The sequence below is a fragment of the Sturnira hondurensis genome, unplaced genomic scaffold (assembly GCF_014824575.4).
Source record: "Sturnira hondurensis isolate 20B ecotype Veracruz unplaced genomic scaffold, ASM1482457v3 Scaffold0005220, whole genome shotgun sequence".
NCBI classification, from domain to species: domain Eukaryota; kingdom Metazoa; phylum Chordata; class Mammalia; order Chiroptera; family Phyllostomidae; genus Sturnira; species Sturnira hondurensis.
Window position 1 is genome coordinate 5,998,596 of NW_028077851.1, and position 20,648 is coordinate 6,019,243.

Consider the following 20,648-nt stretch of genomic DNA (forward strand, 5'->3'; position numbering starts at 1 on the left):
ATACCTTTTAAGTTTATATATTAGTGTTATTACCTATTGAAAGATAACGTGTGCCCCCCCCAAGTTAAATTACTACAAATTGCCTTCTCTGATACCAAATCTGCTGCAACAAAGATTCAACAATGATTTCCCATCTTCACAGGACTCTGTTAAGAACAAAGCAATTACATTCTCTGGATCTCAGTCTGCTTGCCTGAGAATTGGCCAAGTTGACATTTAAATTGTCTTTCGACAATGACACTCTATGATCTTGAATTTATTTACCAGGGTTCACCAATAATTCTTCCTGCACCTTGGGATATGAGATAAGGATTAACTAGGTCCCAGACAGAGACATACACAGTTAAGCTACAAAAACTCATGAGATTTAACCTTGTGAAAGTCAAGTTTCATTTCTTATATTACATTTATATAAATACATTTCTCCTAATCATTTTATTATTAAACTCCTTACAGTTAAAATAACTAGGGTGTGTGTGTGTGTGTGTGTGTGTTTTGAAGGGAAGGAAGACCGCCAGGCAAACTGGAAAAAGATTCTACTATCTTGAAACTGCCTCATTTCTATCATGAGTTTTTAAAATGTGACATATAGTCAGACCAATTTTCAGTTTTAAGCATTTCAAAATGAGTTTGTGATGACAACTACTCCACACCAATGTCTCAATCACTCTACAAACTTTTGCAACCTGGATTAATCCTATCAGTGTAATCAACTGTTCTAAGACTTCTTAGGGACACAGTTTACAAATTCCTCTCTTACTCCCCATTCTTTTTGCCTAATCAGCAGATTTTAGACTTTGGTCTCCACTTATTCCTGAAATATAGTCCTCCCTGTGCCCAGGCTGTGGTACTATGCCCCTTACTGAACTCATGTATTCTCATGGCTTCAGGTCCAGTTGTCAAGATAAAGAAATTTGGTATTCATATACAAGGTCCAGAAGGGTTTTGAGTAGAGAGATGATATCATAATTGTGCTTAAGAAAATTAATCCTGTTGCTCTATAAAAGAACAAAGTAAGCAAAACAGACAGAAGATTGCTATAGTAGCCTCCAAGGTAATTGATAATAAGAAGTGAACCATAGCAGATATCAAAGAACAATCAACAAAATTTGATTCCAAAAATTATATTCATCCTTCAAAGGTTAGCTCAACAACCTGCATACCGCCCCCATCAACACATCCACAGCTCATCCTAGTTAGAAACCACCCAGACTTCAGCACCCTTCTCACATGTTAACAATAATATTGACTGAAAAAATGTGGGGCCACATCCATATTTCTCTTAGAATTCTCCACAGTAGCAAGCACACAGTAACTGCTCAGTAAACACTGGTTAAATAAATAAGACATTTTTCCTGGTCATCATTACTGAAGTCTAAATAAGTTTTCTTATGATTCTACAAACTCAAATGCATATAAAAATGTGGTGATGCATTGAGAATTACCTTGTTTTATGATATTCTTCAGCTCACAGGTGACATAGTAGTCATAAGCTAAATGTCCAACAAAATAAAAAAATGGTTAAGGACCAAAATGGTGGAGGAGTAAGTGAAAGCTACACTAACCTCCTTCCAGAACCAAATGGAAATTACAACCAAATTATTGAAAAAATCAACCTGAATATTAACTGGACAGAGGCCTTACAACCAAGAACAGACAGAAGAAACCACTACAATGTAACTGGTAGAGAGTGCAGAGGTGTAAGAGGACTGGCTGAGCTCCCACTGGAGGGATATTTCAGCAGCTGGAGGTTTCCACCTGAGAAGTGTGGGGTCTAAACCCCAAGTTGGGCTCCCAAGCCTACAGCACCAGAGCAGGAAAGGACCCCAGATAACATCCACCTATGAAAAGCAGCAGGGGTTCTGTTTGCCAGGGAGAGGCATCTGAAGATCCATAAGCCTCTTAAAGGACCAATGCACAAAATTCTGTTTGCAGCCACTTACCCTGGGCTCTGGCAGAGGGAGAGCAGAATGGACAAGAGACACTTGAGGAAAATCTGGGGCTGGTGGCTCTGAGGAGAGAACTGAAGAAAAAGCAGCTAGTATTTTTGGGCTCAGTCATTCCCCATACTGTAGGAGCCATCTCTCTCAAATAGAGCACTCTTCTCCAAGTGGCATCAGCCTGAGGGGAAGCAACAGCTCTGCTCACAGGATTACTCTGCCCCCACTGTGGTGCTTAAGCTCTGCTGTGGAGGAGTACAGCAGGAAAATATTAATTGATTAACCCCACAGAAAGCCTACCAGCAGTGGCATATCACTGGGAGCTCTGAGACTTTAGTTGAAGCCCCACCCCAGACTTGGTGATGATAAAAGCCAGCCTTGGAGTGCAGCCTTGTTCTTTCTGCATACACCCAGGCTCAACAGAGGGAGCCACATATAGTGGATCACTGACAGCTGCAAGCAGGTTGCCTAGAGCCAGTCACAGGCAGGGTTTGATTCAGGTCTGCACCAGAGTCTTGAGAATCTACCAAATACTTAGAAACAAAGACAGAGGAAGCCAAAATGGGAAGACAGAAAAAACAGGCCCCAAATAAAAAAAAAAAAAAAAACAGGAGAATTCTCCAGAAGAACAACTAGATGAAATAGAGGCAGGCATTTTTCAGACAGAGATTTTAGAGTAATGATTATAAGGATACTCAACAGCATGAAAAAAAGGACATAGAAAACATTAAAAAGGACCAGTCAGAAATAAAGAATACAACATCTGAAATAAGTAATATACTAGAAGGAATAAACAGTAGGTTAGATGAAACAGAGGACTGAATCAGTGATTTGGAAGATAAGGTAGAAAAAAAACACCCAGACGGAACAGCAGAAGGAAAAAAGAATTTTTTTTAAATGAGGAGAGCTTAAGAAACCTTTGAAACAACATGAAGCATTAACAACATCTACATCATGGGAATACCAGAAGGAGAATAGAGGGAGGAAGGGATTGAGAACTTATTTGAAGAAATAATGACTGAAAAATTCCCTAATCTGGTGAAGGAAAAAGACATACAAATCTAAGAAGCTCAGAGTCCCAAACAAGTTGGATGCAAAGAGACCTATATCAAGACTTATCATAATTAAAATAGCAAAGCTATGGATAAGGAGAGAATCCTAAAAGCTGCATGAGAAAAGCAGGCAGTTACCTAAAAGGGAGCACCAATTAGACTATCATCTGATCTCTCAACAGAAACATTTTGGACCAGAAGGGAGTGGTGTGAAATATTCAAGGTGATGAAATGCAAGGCCCTACAGTCAAGGCTATTTTATCCAGCAAGGCTACCATTTAAAATTGAAGGAGAAATAGGGAGCTTCCCAGACAAGAAAAAGATGTAGGAGTTTGTTAACAGAAGAAGAAAAAAAAAGGAAGGAAGGAAGGAAGGAAGGAAGGAAGGAAGGAAGGAAGGAAGGGAGGAAGGGAGGAAGGGAGGGAGGGAGGGAGGGAGGGAAGGAAGGAAGGAAGGAAGGAAGGAAGGAAGGAAGAAGGAGGAGGAGAAGGAGGAGGAGGAAGAAGAAGAAGGAAGAAGGAGGAAAGAAAGAAAGAAAAGAAAGAAAGAAAGAAAAGAAAGAAAGAAAGGAAGGAAGGAAGGAAGGAAGGAAGGAAGGAAGGAAAAGAGAGAGAGAGAAAGGGAGGGAGGAAGGAAGAAAGGAGGAGGAGAAAGAAGAATGAGGAAAATAAACTAACAATAAAATGGCATTAAATACATATCTATCAATAATCACATTAAAGGTAAATCATTTAAATGCTCCTACCAAAAGACATAGGGTAGCTGAAAGAATAAGAAAACAAGACCCATATATATGATGCCTCCAAGAGATCCACTGCAGTTCAAAAGATACACACAGACTAGAAATAAAGGGAGGGAAGAAGACATTACATGAAAATGGAAAGAGAAAAAAGCTAGGTAGCAATACTTCTTTCTGACAAAACAGACTTTAAAACCAAGGCTATAGTACAAGACAAAGGAGAACACTACATAATGATAAAAGGAACAATTCAACAAGAGGACATACCCCTAGTAAATATTTATGAACCCAACATAGGAGCACCTAAATATGTAAAGCAAATGTTAATGGACATAAAGGGAAAGAAACAGAAATATAGTCATAGTCAAGGATTTTAACACTCCTTTGACTTCAATGGATAGATCTCCCAGACAGAAAATCAACAAGGAGAGAGCAGCCTTAAATAACACATTAGATCAAATAAATTTAATTGGTATCTTCAGAGCATTTTACCCCAAAGCATCTGCATATACATACTTTTCAAATACACATGGAATGTTTTCTAGGATATGCCACATATTAAGACATAAAACAAGTCTTATTTTAAAAGATTTTATCTATTTTTTTTTAGAGAGAGGGGAAGGGAGGGAGAAAGAGAGGGAGAGAAACATCAGTGTGGTCGCATCTCATGTACCTCCCACTGGGGACCTGGCCAACAACTCAGGCATGTGCCCTGACTGGGTTCAAACAAGCAACCCTTTGGTTCACAGGGCAGCAATCAGTCCACTGAGTCACATCAGCCAAGGCTGCATAAAACAAGTCTTAATAAGTTTAAGAAGTCTGAAATCACATCAAGCATCTTCTCTGACCACAATGCTATGAAATTAGATATAAATCACAAGAAGAACACTGAAAAACATGCAAAGACATGAAAGCTACATAACATGTTATTAAACAATAAATGGGTCAAACAAAGAGATCAAAGATGAAATCAAAAGATACCTTGAAACAAATGGAAATGAGAACGCAACAATCCAAAATCTGTAGGACACAGGGAAAGCAGTTCTAAGAGTGAAATTCATAGCATTAGTGGCCTATCTCAGAAAACAAGAAAAAGCTCAAGTAAACAATCTAACTTCACACTTAAAGGCACTTGAGAAAGAATAACCAACAAAGCCCAAACTGAGTAGAAGGAAGGAAATAATAAAGATCACAGCAGAAATAAACAAAAGACAATTTAAAAAATGATTTTAAAAAGATCAATGAAACCAAGAGCTGGTCCTTAGAAAAGATAAACAAGATTGAGAAACCTTTAACTAGACTCATCAAAGAAACAAAGTGAGAGGACCCAAATAAAGTCAAAAATGAAAGAGAAGGAATAACAACTGATGCCAAAGAAATACAAAGAAATGTGAGAAAATATTATGAACATCTATATGCCAATAAACTCGTCAACCTAGACAAAGTGGATAAACTCCTAGAAAGATACAATCTTCCAAAACTAAAGCAGGAAGAATCAGAGAATCTGAACAGACAGATTACACCTAATGAAATGAAAGCAGTACTCAAAAAACTCCCAACAAACAAAATCCCTGGACCAGATAGCTTCAGAGGTGAATTTTACCAAACATTATGAGAAGAACTAACACCTCGCCTTCTCAAAGTTTTTTTTTAAATGGAGAAGACTGTACTTAAGCAACAATAAAAAAATAAAATAAAATAGAGAAAATTCAAGAGGAGGGAAGGGTATCATAAAACACCTAAATGCATTTTATGAGGCCACCACTTTCCTAATTCCAGAACCAGAAAAGACACTGCAAAAAAATTATATGCCAATATCCTTAATGAACATAGACACTAAAATCCTCAATAAAATATTAGCAAAGTGAATATAGCAGCACATCAAAAACATCATACACCATGATCAAGTGGGAATTTTTCTGGGAATGCAAGGATGGTACAATATTCAAAATCAATAAATGTGATTCATTACATCAACAAAATAAAGGATAAAAACCACATGATCATATCAATAGACGCAGAAAAAGCATTTGCTAGAATCCAGTACCCATTTATGATAAAAATTCTCACCAATGTGGGAATAGAGGGAACATACCTAAACATAGTAAGGCCATATATGACAAACCCACTGCCAGCATCACGCTCAAGGGGCAAAAACTATAAGCATTCCCTTTAAGATCAGGAACAAGACAGGGCTGTCCACTTTCACCTCTTTTATGCAGCATAGTACTGGAAATCCTAGCCACAGCAATCAGACAAGAAGAAATAGAAGGTATCCAAATTGGAAAGGAAGAAGTAAAACTGTCATTATTTGCAGATGACATGATACTGTACATAGAGAATCCCAAAGACTCCACCAAGAAACTACTAGAACTGATAAAGGAATTCAGCAAAGTGACAGGATACTAAATTAATATCTAGATATCATTTGCATTTTATATGCCAATAATGAACTAATAGAAAGGGAATTAAGAAAGCAATCCAATTTATAGTTTCTTCAAAAAGAATAAAATACCTAGGAATAAATCTAACCAAGGATGTAAACGGCATGTACTTGGAAAATTATAAGCCCTGGCTGGTATAGCTCAGTGTATTGAGTGCAGGCCTGTGAACCAAAGGGTTGCTGGTTCAATTCCTAGTAAGAGCACATGCCTGGATTGTGGGCCAGGTCCCCAGCATGGGGCATGCAAGAAGCAACCACACACTGATATTTCTTTCCCTCTCTTTCTCCCTCCCTTCCCCTCTGTCTATAAAAATAAATAAAATCTTTCAAATAAAGAAAATTAGAAGACACTGAAGATATTCAAGAAGATACAAATAAGTGGAAGCACATACTATGTTCATGGATAGAAAGAATTAACATAATTAAAGTGTCCATACTACCCAAAGCAATCTATAGAGTCAAGCAATTCCTATCAAGATTCCAACAACATATTTCACATAACTAGAACAGCTATTTCAAAAATTTATATGGAACCACAAATGGCCCCACATAGCAACAGCAATATTGAGAAAGAACAAAGTTGGAGGACTCATGTTACCTAATATCAAACTATACTATAAGGCCATAGTAATCAAAACAGCATGGTAGTGGCATAAAAACAGGCCCATAGATCAATGGAACAGAATACAGAGCCCAGGAATAAATCCACACCTTTACAGTCAATATTTGACAAAAGAGGCAAGCACATACAATGGGCTAAAGATAGTCTACTCAATAAATGGTGTTGGGAAAATTAGACAGATCCGTGCAGAAAAATTAAACTAGACCACCTTCTTACACCACAAACAAAAATAAATTCAAAATGGTTTAAAGACATAAATGTTAGACCTAAAAACATAAAAATCCTAGAAGAAAACATAGGCAGCAAAATCTTAGACATAGCTCATAGCAATATTTTCTCAGATATATCTCCCTGGGCAAGGGAAACAAAAATAAACAAATGAATGGGACTAAATCAAGCTAAAAAGTTTTTGCACAGCAAAGGAGAATATCAACAAAATAAAAAGACAACCCAGTGACTAGGAAAATATATTCGCTGATACATCTAGTAAGGAGTTAATATCCAAAAATTATAAAGAACTTATAAAACTCAACACCAAAAAAACAAACAATCCAATTTAAAAAATGGGCAAGGGACTTGAATAGACACTTCTCCAAAGAGAACATACAGGTGGCCAGTAGACATATAAAAAGATGTTCAACGTCACTCACTAATCATCAGAGAAATGCAAATTAAAAGTACAATGTGATATCATCTCACACCTGTCAGAATGGTTATCATCAATAAATAAATGAACAGAAAGTGCTGGTGAGGCTCTGGAGAAAAGAGAACTCCTTTGCACTGTTGGTGGGAATGCAGACTGGTGCAGCCACTATGAAAGGCCGTATGGAGATACCTCAAAAAATTAAAACTGCATCTGCCTTTTGACCTAGCATTCCCACTTCTGGCAATATATCTGAAGGAAACCAAAACACTAATTCAAAAGAACATAAGCACCCCTACATTCATTGTAGCATTATTTACAATTGCCGAGATACAGAAGCAGCCCAAGTATCCATCAGTAGATGAGTGGAAAAACAACTATGGGGCATTTACACCAGGTATACTACTCGGCCATGAAAAAGAAGAGTTTTACCCTTTGCAACAGTACGGATGGACATAGAGGACATTATGCTAAGTGAAATAAGCCTGTCAGAGAAAGACAAATACCATAATTTCATTCATATGTGGAATCTAATGAGCAAACTGAACTAACAAGCAAAGTAAAGGCAGATTCATAGATAGAAAACAGGATGACAGCTAAGCAGGGCAGGCACTGAGCAAAAAGGAAAAAGGACTCATGGACATGGACATGGACAACAGTGTGGTGATTGTGGGGAGGGGGTATAAGGGAACTAAATAGTAATGGAAAAAAGTACAATAAAGAAAATAAAAATGGTTAAATAAACTATGGTTCAAATTAATAAAGGTAAAAGTAATAAAATAGAGTATCACCATTTTGCAACTTCAATGAAGTAAGTAATGGATCTGAGCTGTGGTTCGCTGGAAACAGTTCAAACCAGCTTGTAAGAGCCAACTGTGCGCATCTGTTCCAACCCCACATTCAGTGACACATCAGTAAGAGGGAAATTGGCCATGACAGCAGTGTTTATACCATAAAAGTTGGCAAATGGCCAGTTGTTAAACATTTACCAACACACGGTTGGATGTAGGCAACAATCAATACCTGACTAAACCATTATTTGAAAGGCTGCTGGGGATCTTCATCCATAATGGATGAATCAGGCTAATAATACGTGAACACACTGATTAAGCAAACATCAAAAAACAGCAGCATTAGACTTCAGGGACCTCCTAATGGGATACAGTAGGAAGTACACAGCATCACTAGGAGGTATTCTTGCCAAAAATAGAATCTGATTCTAATCAAACCTAGATATACCTACTGGTCTAAAGGAAATACAGGACATAGAAGAACAGACAACCAGCCAAATATGGAATGTGGAAATGTCTACAGGGTGGATAATTTTCCTATGAATGAATAAATGAATATTAAGAGAGGATATTGAAATAGATAGTCTCTATCTATTAAAAGAGACTTAACAAAAGTCAAAATAATCACAAAGTGCATGTAGCCCTTGTTTGGATCCTCCTTTGGACAAGCCACTATAAAAAAACATACTTGAAATAATTCAGGAAATCTGAACACTGGCTAGATATTAGATGATATTAAGAAATTATTGTTAGTTCTATACATGTAATAAAGATTTAGTAGCTTTTTATGGCCTTATCCATTAGAGATACATGTAAAGTATTTATTAAAGTATGAAATTATAACAATATTTAGAATTTGCTTCAAAACAATCTGGGGATGGAGTTTCTCTTTTACATATACTTAAAATTTTCCATAATACAATTTTTAAAATATATTTTATTGCTTATGCTATTACAGTTGTCCCATTTTCCTCTCTTTATTCCCCTCTGCTCTGCACTGCCCTCCCCACATTCCACCCCGCCTTAGCTCACGCACGAGAGGCAACCATACATTGATATTTCTCTCCCTCTCTTCTTCCCTTCCCCTCTAAAGATAAATAAAATCTTCAAAAAACCCATGAAACTGATGTCACAAGTACATATATACATTTACAAATGCACTAGAAAATGTCTCAGGAATACATTCCCTGGTGAGGTCACTGGGCTCGGTAGAAATAAGGTTAGGGACAGACCTGTAATGTTTGAATTTTATACACCAGAAAGTATTTGTCTACTACTCAAATTAGTTTTATCAGCATTTTAAAAATAAAGATTTTATGAACACTTCCCACTACATCCTCCAGAGAGTGGAGTCCTGCTCCTTCCCTAGCACCCTTGTTAAAGGACTCTGCCAGCCAGCAACAGCTGTAAAACTGGAGGGTGGATATAAAATAGCATGCACCCTACCCAATAGCAGGATTGGCTGAACCCTAGCCTTGACAAGCCTTTGTAAAACTCCAGGCTTTTGACTTCTAGAGGCATAAATCACAACACTGTGCTAGTATAGAACCTTCCCCTAACTTATCATCAGGGAAAAACACCTATAAAGAAAGAAACAGGAAAAAGCAAGGAGCAGCCAAGGACAGACAGCACATTGCAACCACACCTTCCAAAGACTGATACTGGCATATATCTGGATGAGGACGCAGTATACTGGCACAGACAAGTCTGGAAATACCTGGAATGTATTTTTACCTTTGAAAATGTTCATCTATCCCAAGAGCCCAAATATACTTCTCTATATGTTCACAATGAACTTTTAGACTTCAAATCTCATGACAAAGTAACACTATACTACAGCCAACACCGCTTATCTATCAACTACTGAGAAGCTCAACGGAAACTTCCATGCTCTGTCACTATGAATTCTGATTGTTACTTCTAACAATAGATCCCTACCACAAACAAGATCAGGCCTGAAAGCAGGGATTCAGGTCTAGAAAGCTAGTTTTCTCAGCTCTTCAAGGCAAATGACTGCAGTGGCAGACAAAATGGATAAACGGGACGCCATCAAAATTAAAAACATTTGCACTTCAAAGAACACCATCAAAAAACTTGAAAGGTCAACCCACAAAATGAGAGAAAATATTTGTAAATCATATATCTATAATGGGACTTGTATTCAGAACATATAAAGAACCCTTGCAATTCAACAATAAAAAGACAACCCAATTTAAGAATAGGGTAAAGATTTTAAAAAGCCATGTCTCCAAAGATGACATAAACATGGCCAATAAGCACATAAAAAGATGTTCAACATCAGCAGCCATCAGAAACTGCAAATCAAAATCATGATAAGACACCACTTTGTATCTACTAAGACAGTGGACATAAAAAGACAGTCAATAATAAGTGCTTCAAGGGTATGAAAAACAGTAATCATCATATATTGCTATTAAGATGGCAGATTAGTGCAGCAATTTTAGAAAACAGTTTAGTAGTTCGTCAAAATGTCCAACACAGTGTTACCATATGACCTAGAAATCCCACCCCCATGTACTCTAGTATATACCCAAGAGAAAGGAGAGCATGTTTACACAAAAACTTGTACATACATGGATGCTTGTAGCAGCATTATTCATAAGTCAAAAAGTAAAAACAACCAAAATGTTCATCAGCTGATAAATGAATAAATGAGATGTGCCATATCTATACAAAGAAATATTATACATCCATAAAAGAAATTAAGTACTGCCCTGGCTGGTGCAGCTCAGTGGACTGAGTGCCAGCCTGTGAAGCAAAGGGTCACCCATTGGATTCGCAGTCAGGGCATACGCCTGGGTTGTGGGCCAGGTCCCTGGTAGGGGGCACACGAGAGGCAGCCACACATTGATGTTTCTCTCCCTCTCTTTTTCCCTCCCTTCTCCTCTCTAAAAATAAATAAATCTTTTTTAAAAAAGAAATTAAGTACTGACACATGCTATAACATGCATAAAACTTGCAAACATTACACTAAGTGCAAGAAGGCAGTTACAAAAAGACCATATATTGTATGATTCCATTAATACGGAATGTCTAGAACAGGAAAATTCATAGAAACAACGTTAGGTTAGTGATTGTGAATGGCTGGGGGTAGAAGGAGGAAAGGGGAATGAGAGTGACCACTAATGGTATGGAGTCTTTTGAGGGGATGATAAAAAATGTTCCAAAATTGGATAATGCTGATGGTTGCATGCTAAGAATATACTAAAAGCCACTGAATTGTATGCTTCAACAGGGTGAACTTTATAGTATGTAGATTATACCCTTGGCTGGCTGTGTACTGCAGACCCCAAAGTTTTGGGATAGGGCAGGAATCTTATAATAATACTAGACTTTTCAATCGTACTAGATTTTAAAAGAGAACAACAATATGGAACATCTATAAGGCCAAAGCCATCTGTGTGGCCAAATTCATTCTTCAGAGAACATGAAAGTTAAATTTGATCTTCAGCACATCTCTTATTCCAAGGAGTTTACCTATTTTCTCAAGTTGCAGAAAACCCAGGACAAACTCCTCTCAGCTCTCCACTCAACAAACACCCCTCTTCAAAGTTAAGACAGAGCCCTTATCACAACACTGGTCATCTGTACATCTCACAATGGAGGTTTTGGGAAGTCCCCCAAAATTATCCTTCAGTATTGGAGGGACACTGAAGGACCCAAAGAATGTATCCAGAGCCTTAAAAGAATGCTCTGGAATGTTTCTGTCATGTCAGTTGCAATTTAGGAAGTGGCAGCAGATTGATCATACAGATACCCTGGATAAAGAATGGTAGGCAAGCCCTCGCTGGTGTAGCTCAGTGGATTGAGCACGGGCCTGCAAACCAAACAACCGCCATTCAATTCCCAGTCAGGGCACATGGCCTGAGTTGCAGGCCAGTTCCCAGCAGGGGACGCACAAGAGTCAACCATACACTGACATTTCTCTCCCCCTCTCCTTCCCTTCCCCTCTGAAGATAAATAAATAAAATCTTTTAAAAAAAAGAATGGTAGGCAAGTTTGAAATAGGTAAACTCAGCCAGGGAAAACACCTCTGGTGGTCTCAGGTATTATCTCTCTATTTGCAGCTACAGAGCTAAGTAAGTTTTTTATAATAGGTAATATTTGCCCATGAGGCAAAATTTAAAAGATACAAATGATATTCAATGAAAAGTAAGTTTCTCTCTTACCTGTCCCCAGTCATCCTATTCTTTTCCTCAGAGGTAACCACTGGTACTGGTTTCTTAACTGTTCTTCCAGAAACGGTCTATACATTTAAGATTATACATATTCTGCAGCTTGCCTTTTTTACTTAATTTATCAGATAGCTCTCTACCTAGTATACATACCTAACTCTTATTTTTATGGCTTCATAAGATTTCATGATATGGATATACCACAATTTCTTAACCATAGAATTAATTTTTATTATTAACATGTCTAAAGCTGAGACAAGATATTAGCTATCTAGCCCTGGCTGGCGTAGCTCAGTGGATTGAGCGCCTGTGAATCACACGATCGCGGTTCGATTCCCAGTCAGGGCACATGCCTGGGCTGCAGGCCAGGTCCCAGCAGGGAACACACGAGAGGCAACCATACATTGATATTTCTCTCCTTCTCTTCCCCTCTAAAGATAAATAAATAAATAAAATTTTAAAAAAGATATTAGCTATCTACGGGCAGATACTACCTATGGATATGTTTTGTTCAGCCATCACACAGGTTTTACCATGTGGATCTCAATATATTTGGCCATATGGGATGTGGTGGAAAGAGGTGTCCACTGTCCTCTCTTATAGTTAAAGGGGAATCACTGGGAACTGGTTGCTGTGCCAGGGAGTACATTTCCCAGTTGCCTGGCAGCTGGCTATATCCATGGAACTAGGTTTTCCCCATTAGATTTCAGTGGAAGTGATTAGGGTTCCCAGTGTGAAGCTTTCAAAGGACGAGTATCTTTCCTTCCCACAATGTCTGCCTCCTCTGCCCAGTGGATGCTCAATGACTGGAATAGGGCTTAGATGGTTGACCATCACCATGGAAAACTTGGGCTGCAAACCTTAGGCATCGCTGGGGATGAGTGGGGCAATGTCAAGAGTGGACAGAGGAAAATTCCTACCCCACACAGTGGAACAGAAAATATACTTTTAAGGGGAAAAAATACCTTATGAAAACAACTGTTTCAATGAGAAAAAGTATGTTAGGGTCTAAAAAGTACTGACCTCACAGTATGATTTTTCTTATAAGAATTTCTGTAATAAAATGTGTTTTGTAGCTATTAAGTATAGAGCTATAAAATCTAAACATCACTGAGCAAGTCCCAGATCTGACTGCCTCTAGATTTGGTACACCTGTCTCATTACTGACTTAGGCTATATTGCACACTTTTGTCTCAACCACAGCAGTTGTGTGGGACTAAGAGAGGATGACTGCATAACCTGGATTCGCTATTACAAAGGTGATCTCCCTTTTACATGCAGTGATCATATTATATTAACTTCTCTCTAGAAAAACACATGCTTTAGGTGAAATGCCAGCACCTACCCATATAGAGTCCTGGGATAGTCTGGATTCCAGTAAATCATTATGTTCACACTGTCCACAGACATCAAAGTTAAAGCCAATTGTCCCACTCGCCAAAGTTGACCTCATTCATTTTTATAGATTTACATTCTAAATCAGCCCTTTGTTAATTTTTTCCATAGCATGTTATTAATCTTCATAAATTTGAAGGCATTAACGCCACTCACTTCTAAGCTATTTCCTTAAATCATATCCAAACCCTACACGGAGTCTTTAGATTCACCTCTCTTTGGTCCCTACAGTCTTTTATCCTATTTGCTTCTTTTATTTTATTTTAATTGTTGTTCAAGTAGAGTTTTGTGTCTTTTACTCCCATCCCAGCCCACCCACCCCAGCCCTCCCCACCTCCCTCCCATTTCCAGCCCGCCTTGTTTTTGTCCGTGTATCCTTTACACTTATTCCTGCAAACCCTTCCCTTTTCCCCTGAAATTCCCTCCCCTCTGGTCACTGTCAGCCTGTTCTCAATTTCAGTGTCTTTGGTTACATTTTTCCTGTTTGTTTTGTTGATTAGGTTCCTGTTAAAGGTGAGATCATATATCTTTGTCTTTCACCACCTGGCTTATTTCGCTTAGCATAATGCTTTCCAGTACCATCCACGCTGTCGCAAAGGGTAGGAGCTGCTTCTTTCTTTCTGCTGCATAGAATATTTGCTTCTTTTTAAAAAAAATTTTTATTTATTTATTTTTAGAGAGAGGGAAAGGGAGGGAGAAATAGATGGAGAGAAACATTAATGTGTGGTTGCCTCTCATGTGCCCCCTACCAGGGACCTGGTCCACAACCCAGGCATGTACCCTGACTGGGAATCAAACCAGTGACCTCTTGGTCTGCAGGCCAGCACTCAATGCACTGAGTCATACAAGCCAGGGCTCCTATTTGCTTCTTGTTTGTGTAAACATAATCACTCCATATAACCACCATCTCATAATTTTCTCCATTTCCCTCTTTCATTCTTGCATTTTGGCATCTTCCCTCCATCCTATTTCTTCTGTACACTATCACTACACTTTAGGCCACTCTGATTGTTTTTCACAATCCTGTGATTCTCATTTTTTCAAAGCATTAGCTTCACTTTATCTTTCCCTTTCAACTCAGGCCTAGATTTTGTTTCTGTACATTCTCTTTTTAAAAAGATTTTATTTATTTATTTTTAGAGGAGAAAGAAAGGACAAACACAGGAAGAGAAACATTGATGTGCAAGAGAAACACAGATTGTTTGCCTCTCACACACCCCCAACTGGGGACCGGGCCCACAACCCAGGCATGTGCCCTGGCTGAGAATTGAACCGGAGACCTTTTAGTTCTCAGGCTGGCACTCAATACATGGAGCCCCACCAGTCAGGGCTGTTTCTGTACATTCTCTAACCCTCTTTCCTTTACCTTTCCTGACTCTCCTACTGTTACAAACAAGGTGGCCCTAGTATAGTCTGTCTTAAGTGATAAAGTTGGCAGAAAGATGGGGCACTGGGGGCTGGAAGGACATGGACCCAGTGAAGTAGCGGGTTAGGTTAGCTGCCTCTATGGCCACCCTCACATTCCCAACTGCTTCAGAAAAGACAGGACCAGAACCTCATTAGAAAAGTGAAAAGGAGACAAGTAGTCCCCGTGGTTAGGCAAAAAGATATAGCAACAGAAGCTGAGTGAGCCTTCTCAGCAGGCAATTCACAAAGAGAAGAATATTAATAGCAAATAATGATATGAAGAGCTGTTTAGTCTCACTAGAAATCAAGAAAATGCAAACTTTTGCCTATCATACTGGTAACAATAAAAAAGATGAACATTAACCAGTGCTGGCAAGGCTGTGTTTTCTACAGCACAGTTCAGCAACATATAGCTATACTTGAAGTGTCTGTCTATGGCCTATGTCACAGTAACTTGCAGGACTCAGCCCAAGAAAAGAAGTACGTGAGGAAACAAAGGTATGCATACAGAGTCCTTAAAAACCTCTCCCTTGTTTATGAAGTGGGGCAAAGTGAGATGAGTGGAGTAGTGTGGGAAAGAGAGGCTAATGAGCATGAAAAGGGGGAAGGGAAATGAAGGAGAAACAGAGAAGGAAGGGGAGGAGAAGAGAGGGAGAGGAAAGATGAGGAACAGGAATGAGCACAGAGGAGGATGAAAAAGGAGGAAAGAGGCTCTGTGAAAAAGGATCAAGAGCATGCAGGAGAGAGAAGTATATGATCATGAGAGAAAAGTGTGGGGAAGAGATAAGGAGAAGGAGAGGAAGACAGGGTGAGAGAAAATGCTCCATCAATGCACCATCAATTCTGGTACACACATATCACACAGGCATGAAAAGAAATAATGAAGCTCTCTATTATGAAATAGAAAGATGGTTAATGGTAAAGTTCAGGATGTAGGATAGCAAGCATCGTATGACCTAGTTGATCAAAAGTGACATATAAACACAAGTGCAGCTGAGGAGTTACTACACGGGCATCATGGTTCTCACTGGGTGCACTATTCTGATAGATTTATACTCTACTTCATGCTTTCATAGTTTGTCAGAATTTACTAAGTAATTTCTAGCAAAATGTAATACACTAAAGTTCCACATAATTTAGATCCTTGTAATTTCCAATGAGAATTAACCAACATATAATCAAATTAAGTAGATGCAATGGTACCACCTGCTCTCTTCTTCAGGTGATCAATTTAAACTGCTCATTAAAATGTCACTTGGGTAAACTGGCACCAAAAAGACAAGGGAAGTAGGCTGTGAATGTAGATGTCACCCATCTAGCTGTTCTCTGGCATTTATCAAGCCAAAATGCTTTTCCTCCTGAAGCCATAGCAACATTGGAGATGTAAAAAGAAGCTGTCTTAATTCAGGTTCTCCCAAAAGCAGCCCATAAGACTAAGACTTGGGAACAGGTATTTCACTTGGGTGTGGGGAAAGTGAGACAGAGCAGGAGGGAAGAAAGCCAAGAAGCGGTGTGTTGATGAGTAGAGTACTACAGCTGGCAACTGGGGCTCAGTCCCTTTGTGAGTCCTCCAAGGATGGTGGGGGACAAATCGCAGAAGTGTACCACTGGGGATCAAGGAAGTCAGGGGGCTTTATCCTCAGACTCCCTTCACTCATCATTCTACTGTGGAATGAGTGCCTATGGGCCAAACATCGTGCTATTTGGATTATATTTATTATCTCACCAAAACCCTACAATTCTGTGGAATATTGGCCCTATTTTACAGATTAGGAATTTGACATGCAGAAAGATCAAACCACTTGCTGAAAATCATACAGTTAATAAGCAGCTGAGAGAGACTCTGAGTTCAGTCTTGTCTCTTCCTCTCTAGAGTACAATGTCATAAAAGCCACAGCACATCCATTCTCCAAACACCTGGCACTCCTTCTGGGGTTACACAGAGAGATGTTTGCGTGTTTCCAGCCTCTCTTGTTGCAAAGAAAACATATTGAGACAGCTGCCCAGATTGTTTTAATCTTCTTGCATCAATACAAAAATCTCCTAGGTCATAATCCACCAGCCATGTAAAATTTTTATAGCATCATCATCCATGGCTACTCCCACTCCAAATACCAGTTACTATGAAATTATGCCAGAATTTGGATCAAAGTATTGGGGGGAAATTCACGGCAAATTTTTATCTGATGAACTCATGGCACAGAATCAAGTTTCACAGAGAGCTCCAGATCCTAGTATATTAAAAAACATTCTATAACTTTACTGTGAAGAGAGCACTTTATTAGAACAAATAAAACATGCTGAGCTCTGCCGGGACACAGAGGTCATGCTAATGTGTGAGCCAAGGATTCTTTTCTTGCTTTAGGAGAAAAGATAATAATTTGAAAATCACTAGCATCTGAGGTTCCCTTGATTTAAAATGCACATGGATATTTAAAGGTTCAGGAAATCATTGTATTTATACCTTGCCTACATTAGGCAGTGGAAAGGCCCTTGCTGCTCCCTAAATAACACTTGGGATGGGGCTGTACCCTAGTACCTTCACTAAAGCAATGGCATGGTTCTCACCTGCTGTTCCATAGGTTCCCTAACCTCCCACTTCACAGGGAGTCAGGAGAGCAGACAGGCCCCACAAACACCTCCCCTCCAAACACAGCTCTACAGCCGGTGGCTCAAGAAAGTCCCAGCCCCAGAAGTCCCAGAGCAGTGTACCTGAAGGAGTCCTTGCCCTAGACCCCACCACCAACCACCTAACCATCAGTCAGATTTAGAAAGCAGAGTCCCCTTAGCATTAAACCTAAGAGGACACAGGACCTTTGCCACAGGGACAAAATACAGAAGATTCTGGCCAGGCATTTCTCATCCAGATCTTTCACAGAAGAACCACATAAGCATCTGAGGAAATGACAGCCAGGAATCTTATATACAAATTACCAAGATACAGATAACAAGACCCCAGCCACGCACTCAATAGGCTGTCTGGAGTTGAAGCATTTTTATCCTCTTGGTACACAATTTTGTAATTCTTAATCCCAAGCAAGGGTGGGCAAGGCTCCAGACACATGCGATATCTATCTGCCTAGAATTGCTTTCCCTCCCAAGAATCTTATAGCAATGTATAGGCCTTCCTAGGATGGGATACAGCCAGGTCTGCTCATTCCCTGGGCTCACAAAGGCCTCTGTGGCAGATGCCCATCCACTAACTCCAAGAGGAAAGGGAAGGGCTGGAATACAAAGGGGCACTTCACCTGGCACACTGGGCTGGAAGACTTTATTCAGATCCAAGGAGGAGGCTCTGGAATGGGTTTTCTGTGGCCGCGGTGGCGGGGTGGGAGGGTCCTCACCCCTTTTCATGGCCTCTTCTATGGAGGTGCTAGAGTAAGATCTGCAGCGAAATAAGGGAAGGTCAGAAAGGAGACAGCAAAGCTTTATTCTCTGAAGTTGGGTTGAAATGGGAAATACCCACAAAAGTCAAAGTGACTGCAGACTGACAAGCTCACAAAGCAACCATGAATTCTACTGTCCCCTGAATGCCGCTATCTGCCATAATGCCCAAACCCCAATTGTGAATCAGAATCTTTTTTTAACTTCTTTGCTCTTATTATACCTTAGACCTAAATTTTCTGAAAAGGAACACTTTTTGTAAATTGAAATCTGTTTCAACTGGAATTATTAATAAAATAGCATGTAAACCCTTGCACTTAGGTACTTCCATATTTTAGCAGAAGGGCTTTGTGATATTAACTGATCACAGAACTTTTCTCCTGTTTATATGCAAATGTAATGACAGGTACATAAAGAATTGGGACAGATAAGTTGAGAGTAAGAATCAAATGTTCCAGGGAATATGCCACAAATGAAATTTGGGAAAGGAAAGCACACAACAATCAGGCTGAGGGGTCTAGTTTTTCTTACCATGAGCAAAACAGGTTTGGGGAAACTTTCAAAGCAAAAGCTTCCTCTTAACTTCCTCCTTCAATCTTTGACAAGGCAGTAGCTACCTAGGCAGCTTCTGAGATTGTAACTCCAACAATGACATTTAAAGAAAAATGAACTAAATAACTTGCCAAGGGTCACACAGCTAGCAAGTTGCATGGGTTTCGTTCAAACTGTAGCCCATGTCTGTTTCCAAATTCCATTTTAAAAAATGTTCTCATACTGCCTGATTTAGGGGAAAAACCTTTTGGTGGTAGCAGCTACACTATTTATTAGAGACTATTTATCTTCTAAATTAATTCCATTCAGTACATAATTCTATTGCTTGGTAATAGGTTTGTGGATGAATTTCCAGTATGATTTTTCTAAGAAGTAGATGTGTATATCTATTCTATTCAGCATCTCAGCCAATTTAATGTCAAAGAAGAAAATGACCTTTGAGTCGGAGATATGTCCTAGGGACAAATTAACCTCAGAAAACTGTTCTTAGTATTTAGCTATTTAGAGCAGCACTTATGAAATTAGAATCTATCCATTTCTATTATGTAACTTCAGTTCTTAGTAAAGCTGGTTTTCACACAGCAAGTTTTGATTTTCCTGAATGAGTTCTTCAAGGCTTCTTGGTGGTAGTAGGGGTGTTCTGTTAGTCATGCAATGTTTTGGTCTTTATTAAAGCCACCATAATGGCATGTGACGGGCCCTGTAACACAACTGGCAAGACAGGCAAGGCAAAGGCATGCAGGAACTAGCAGGAAGAATGCTCTAATACTTTCAAATAAAATAAGAGGGAATCGATCTGAAAGGACGACAAAGTTTTCAAATGGGAACTCTTGATTTAAAATGGACATCAGAGATCATAGCTAGAAATGAAAAGAATTTTCTATGCCATGTAATTCATTCCATTTTATTTCCATATATACACATTGTATTTATATTTTGTTATGGAAAGTTAACTGAATATCATATAAGTGATACTGAAAACTTGTGGCTGCAACCAATTAAAATATAAATGTGCAGGGAATCAAGAAAATGATGAATGTTGTAGTGTTAGAATGGTGATTTTCCATCTTTCCCTTACATTTCTACAAAGCTTTGTTACTCTAAAAAGGAGGATAATGATGATTTGATTCTCTTAGTCTCAGTAAAGACCCAGTTGGGAGTAGTGAAATAAAAACATCCAAATTAGACTGGCAGACCAATTCCTAAAATAATAATATATAAAATTTAGCAAGTGAGATTAATAATAGAGTATGTGATTATGAGATTTGGTAGTTTCACTTGCTTTGCAAATGAGAGAGGAAGTCAGCAGGTGAGAAAACTGTGAGGTTCAATTTACGGTTAACAGAACACGTAAGCAAATTTCTGCAATTCAAAGGTTTTTCCTACTACAAAGGCAGATAAATGTTACTATCTCTACATCTTAAAGCCAGTACAGACTAATTTGTAAAATATCCATTCATCCTTTTTAAAAAGGGATGAGTAAA

At 38.9% G+C, this 20,648-nt stretch overlaps 1 protein-coding gene across 3 annotated transcripts in view; it reads right to left on the reverse strand.

Moving 5' to 3' along the window:
* The window catches only part of REPS2 (RALBP1 associated Eps domain containing 2), a 215,782-nt gene that overhangs the window by 80,168 nt on the left and 114,966 nt on the right, over positions 1 to 20,648 (reverse strand). For all 3 annotated transcript variants that reach the window (XM_037046289.1, XM_037046287.1, XM_037046288.1), the window contains exon 13: positions 18,477 to 18,613. In XM_037046289.1, the coding sequence (XP_036902184.1) occupies positions 18,477 to 18,613 (137 nt within the window). The remainder of the gene's footprint in view (positions 1 to 18,476; positions 18,614 to 20,648) is intronic.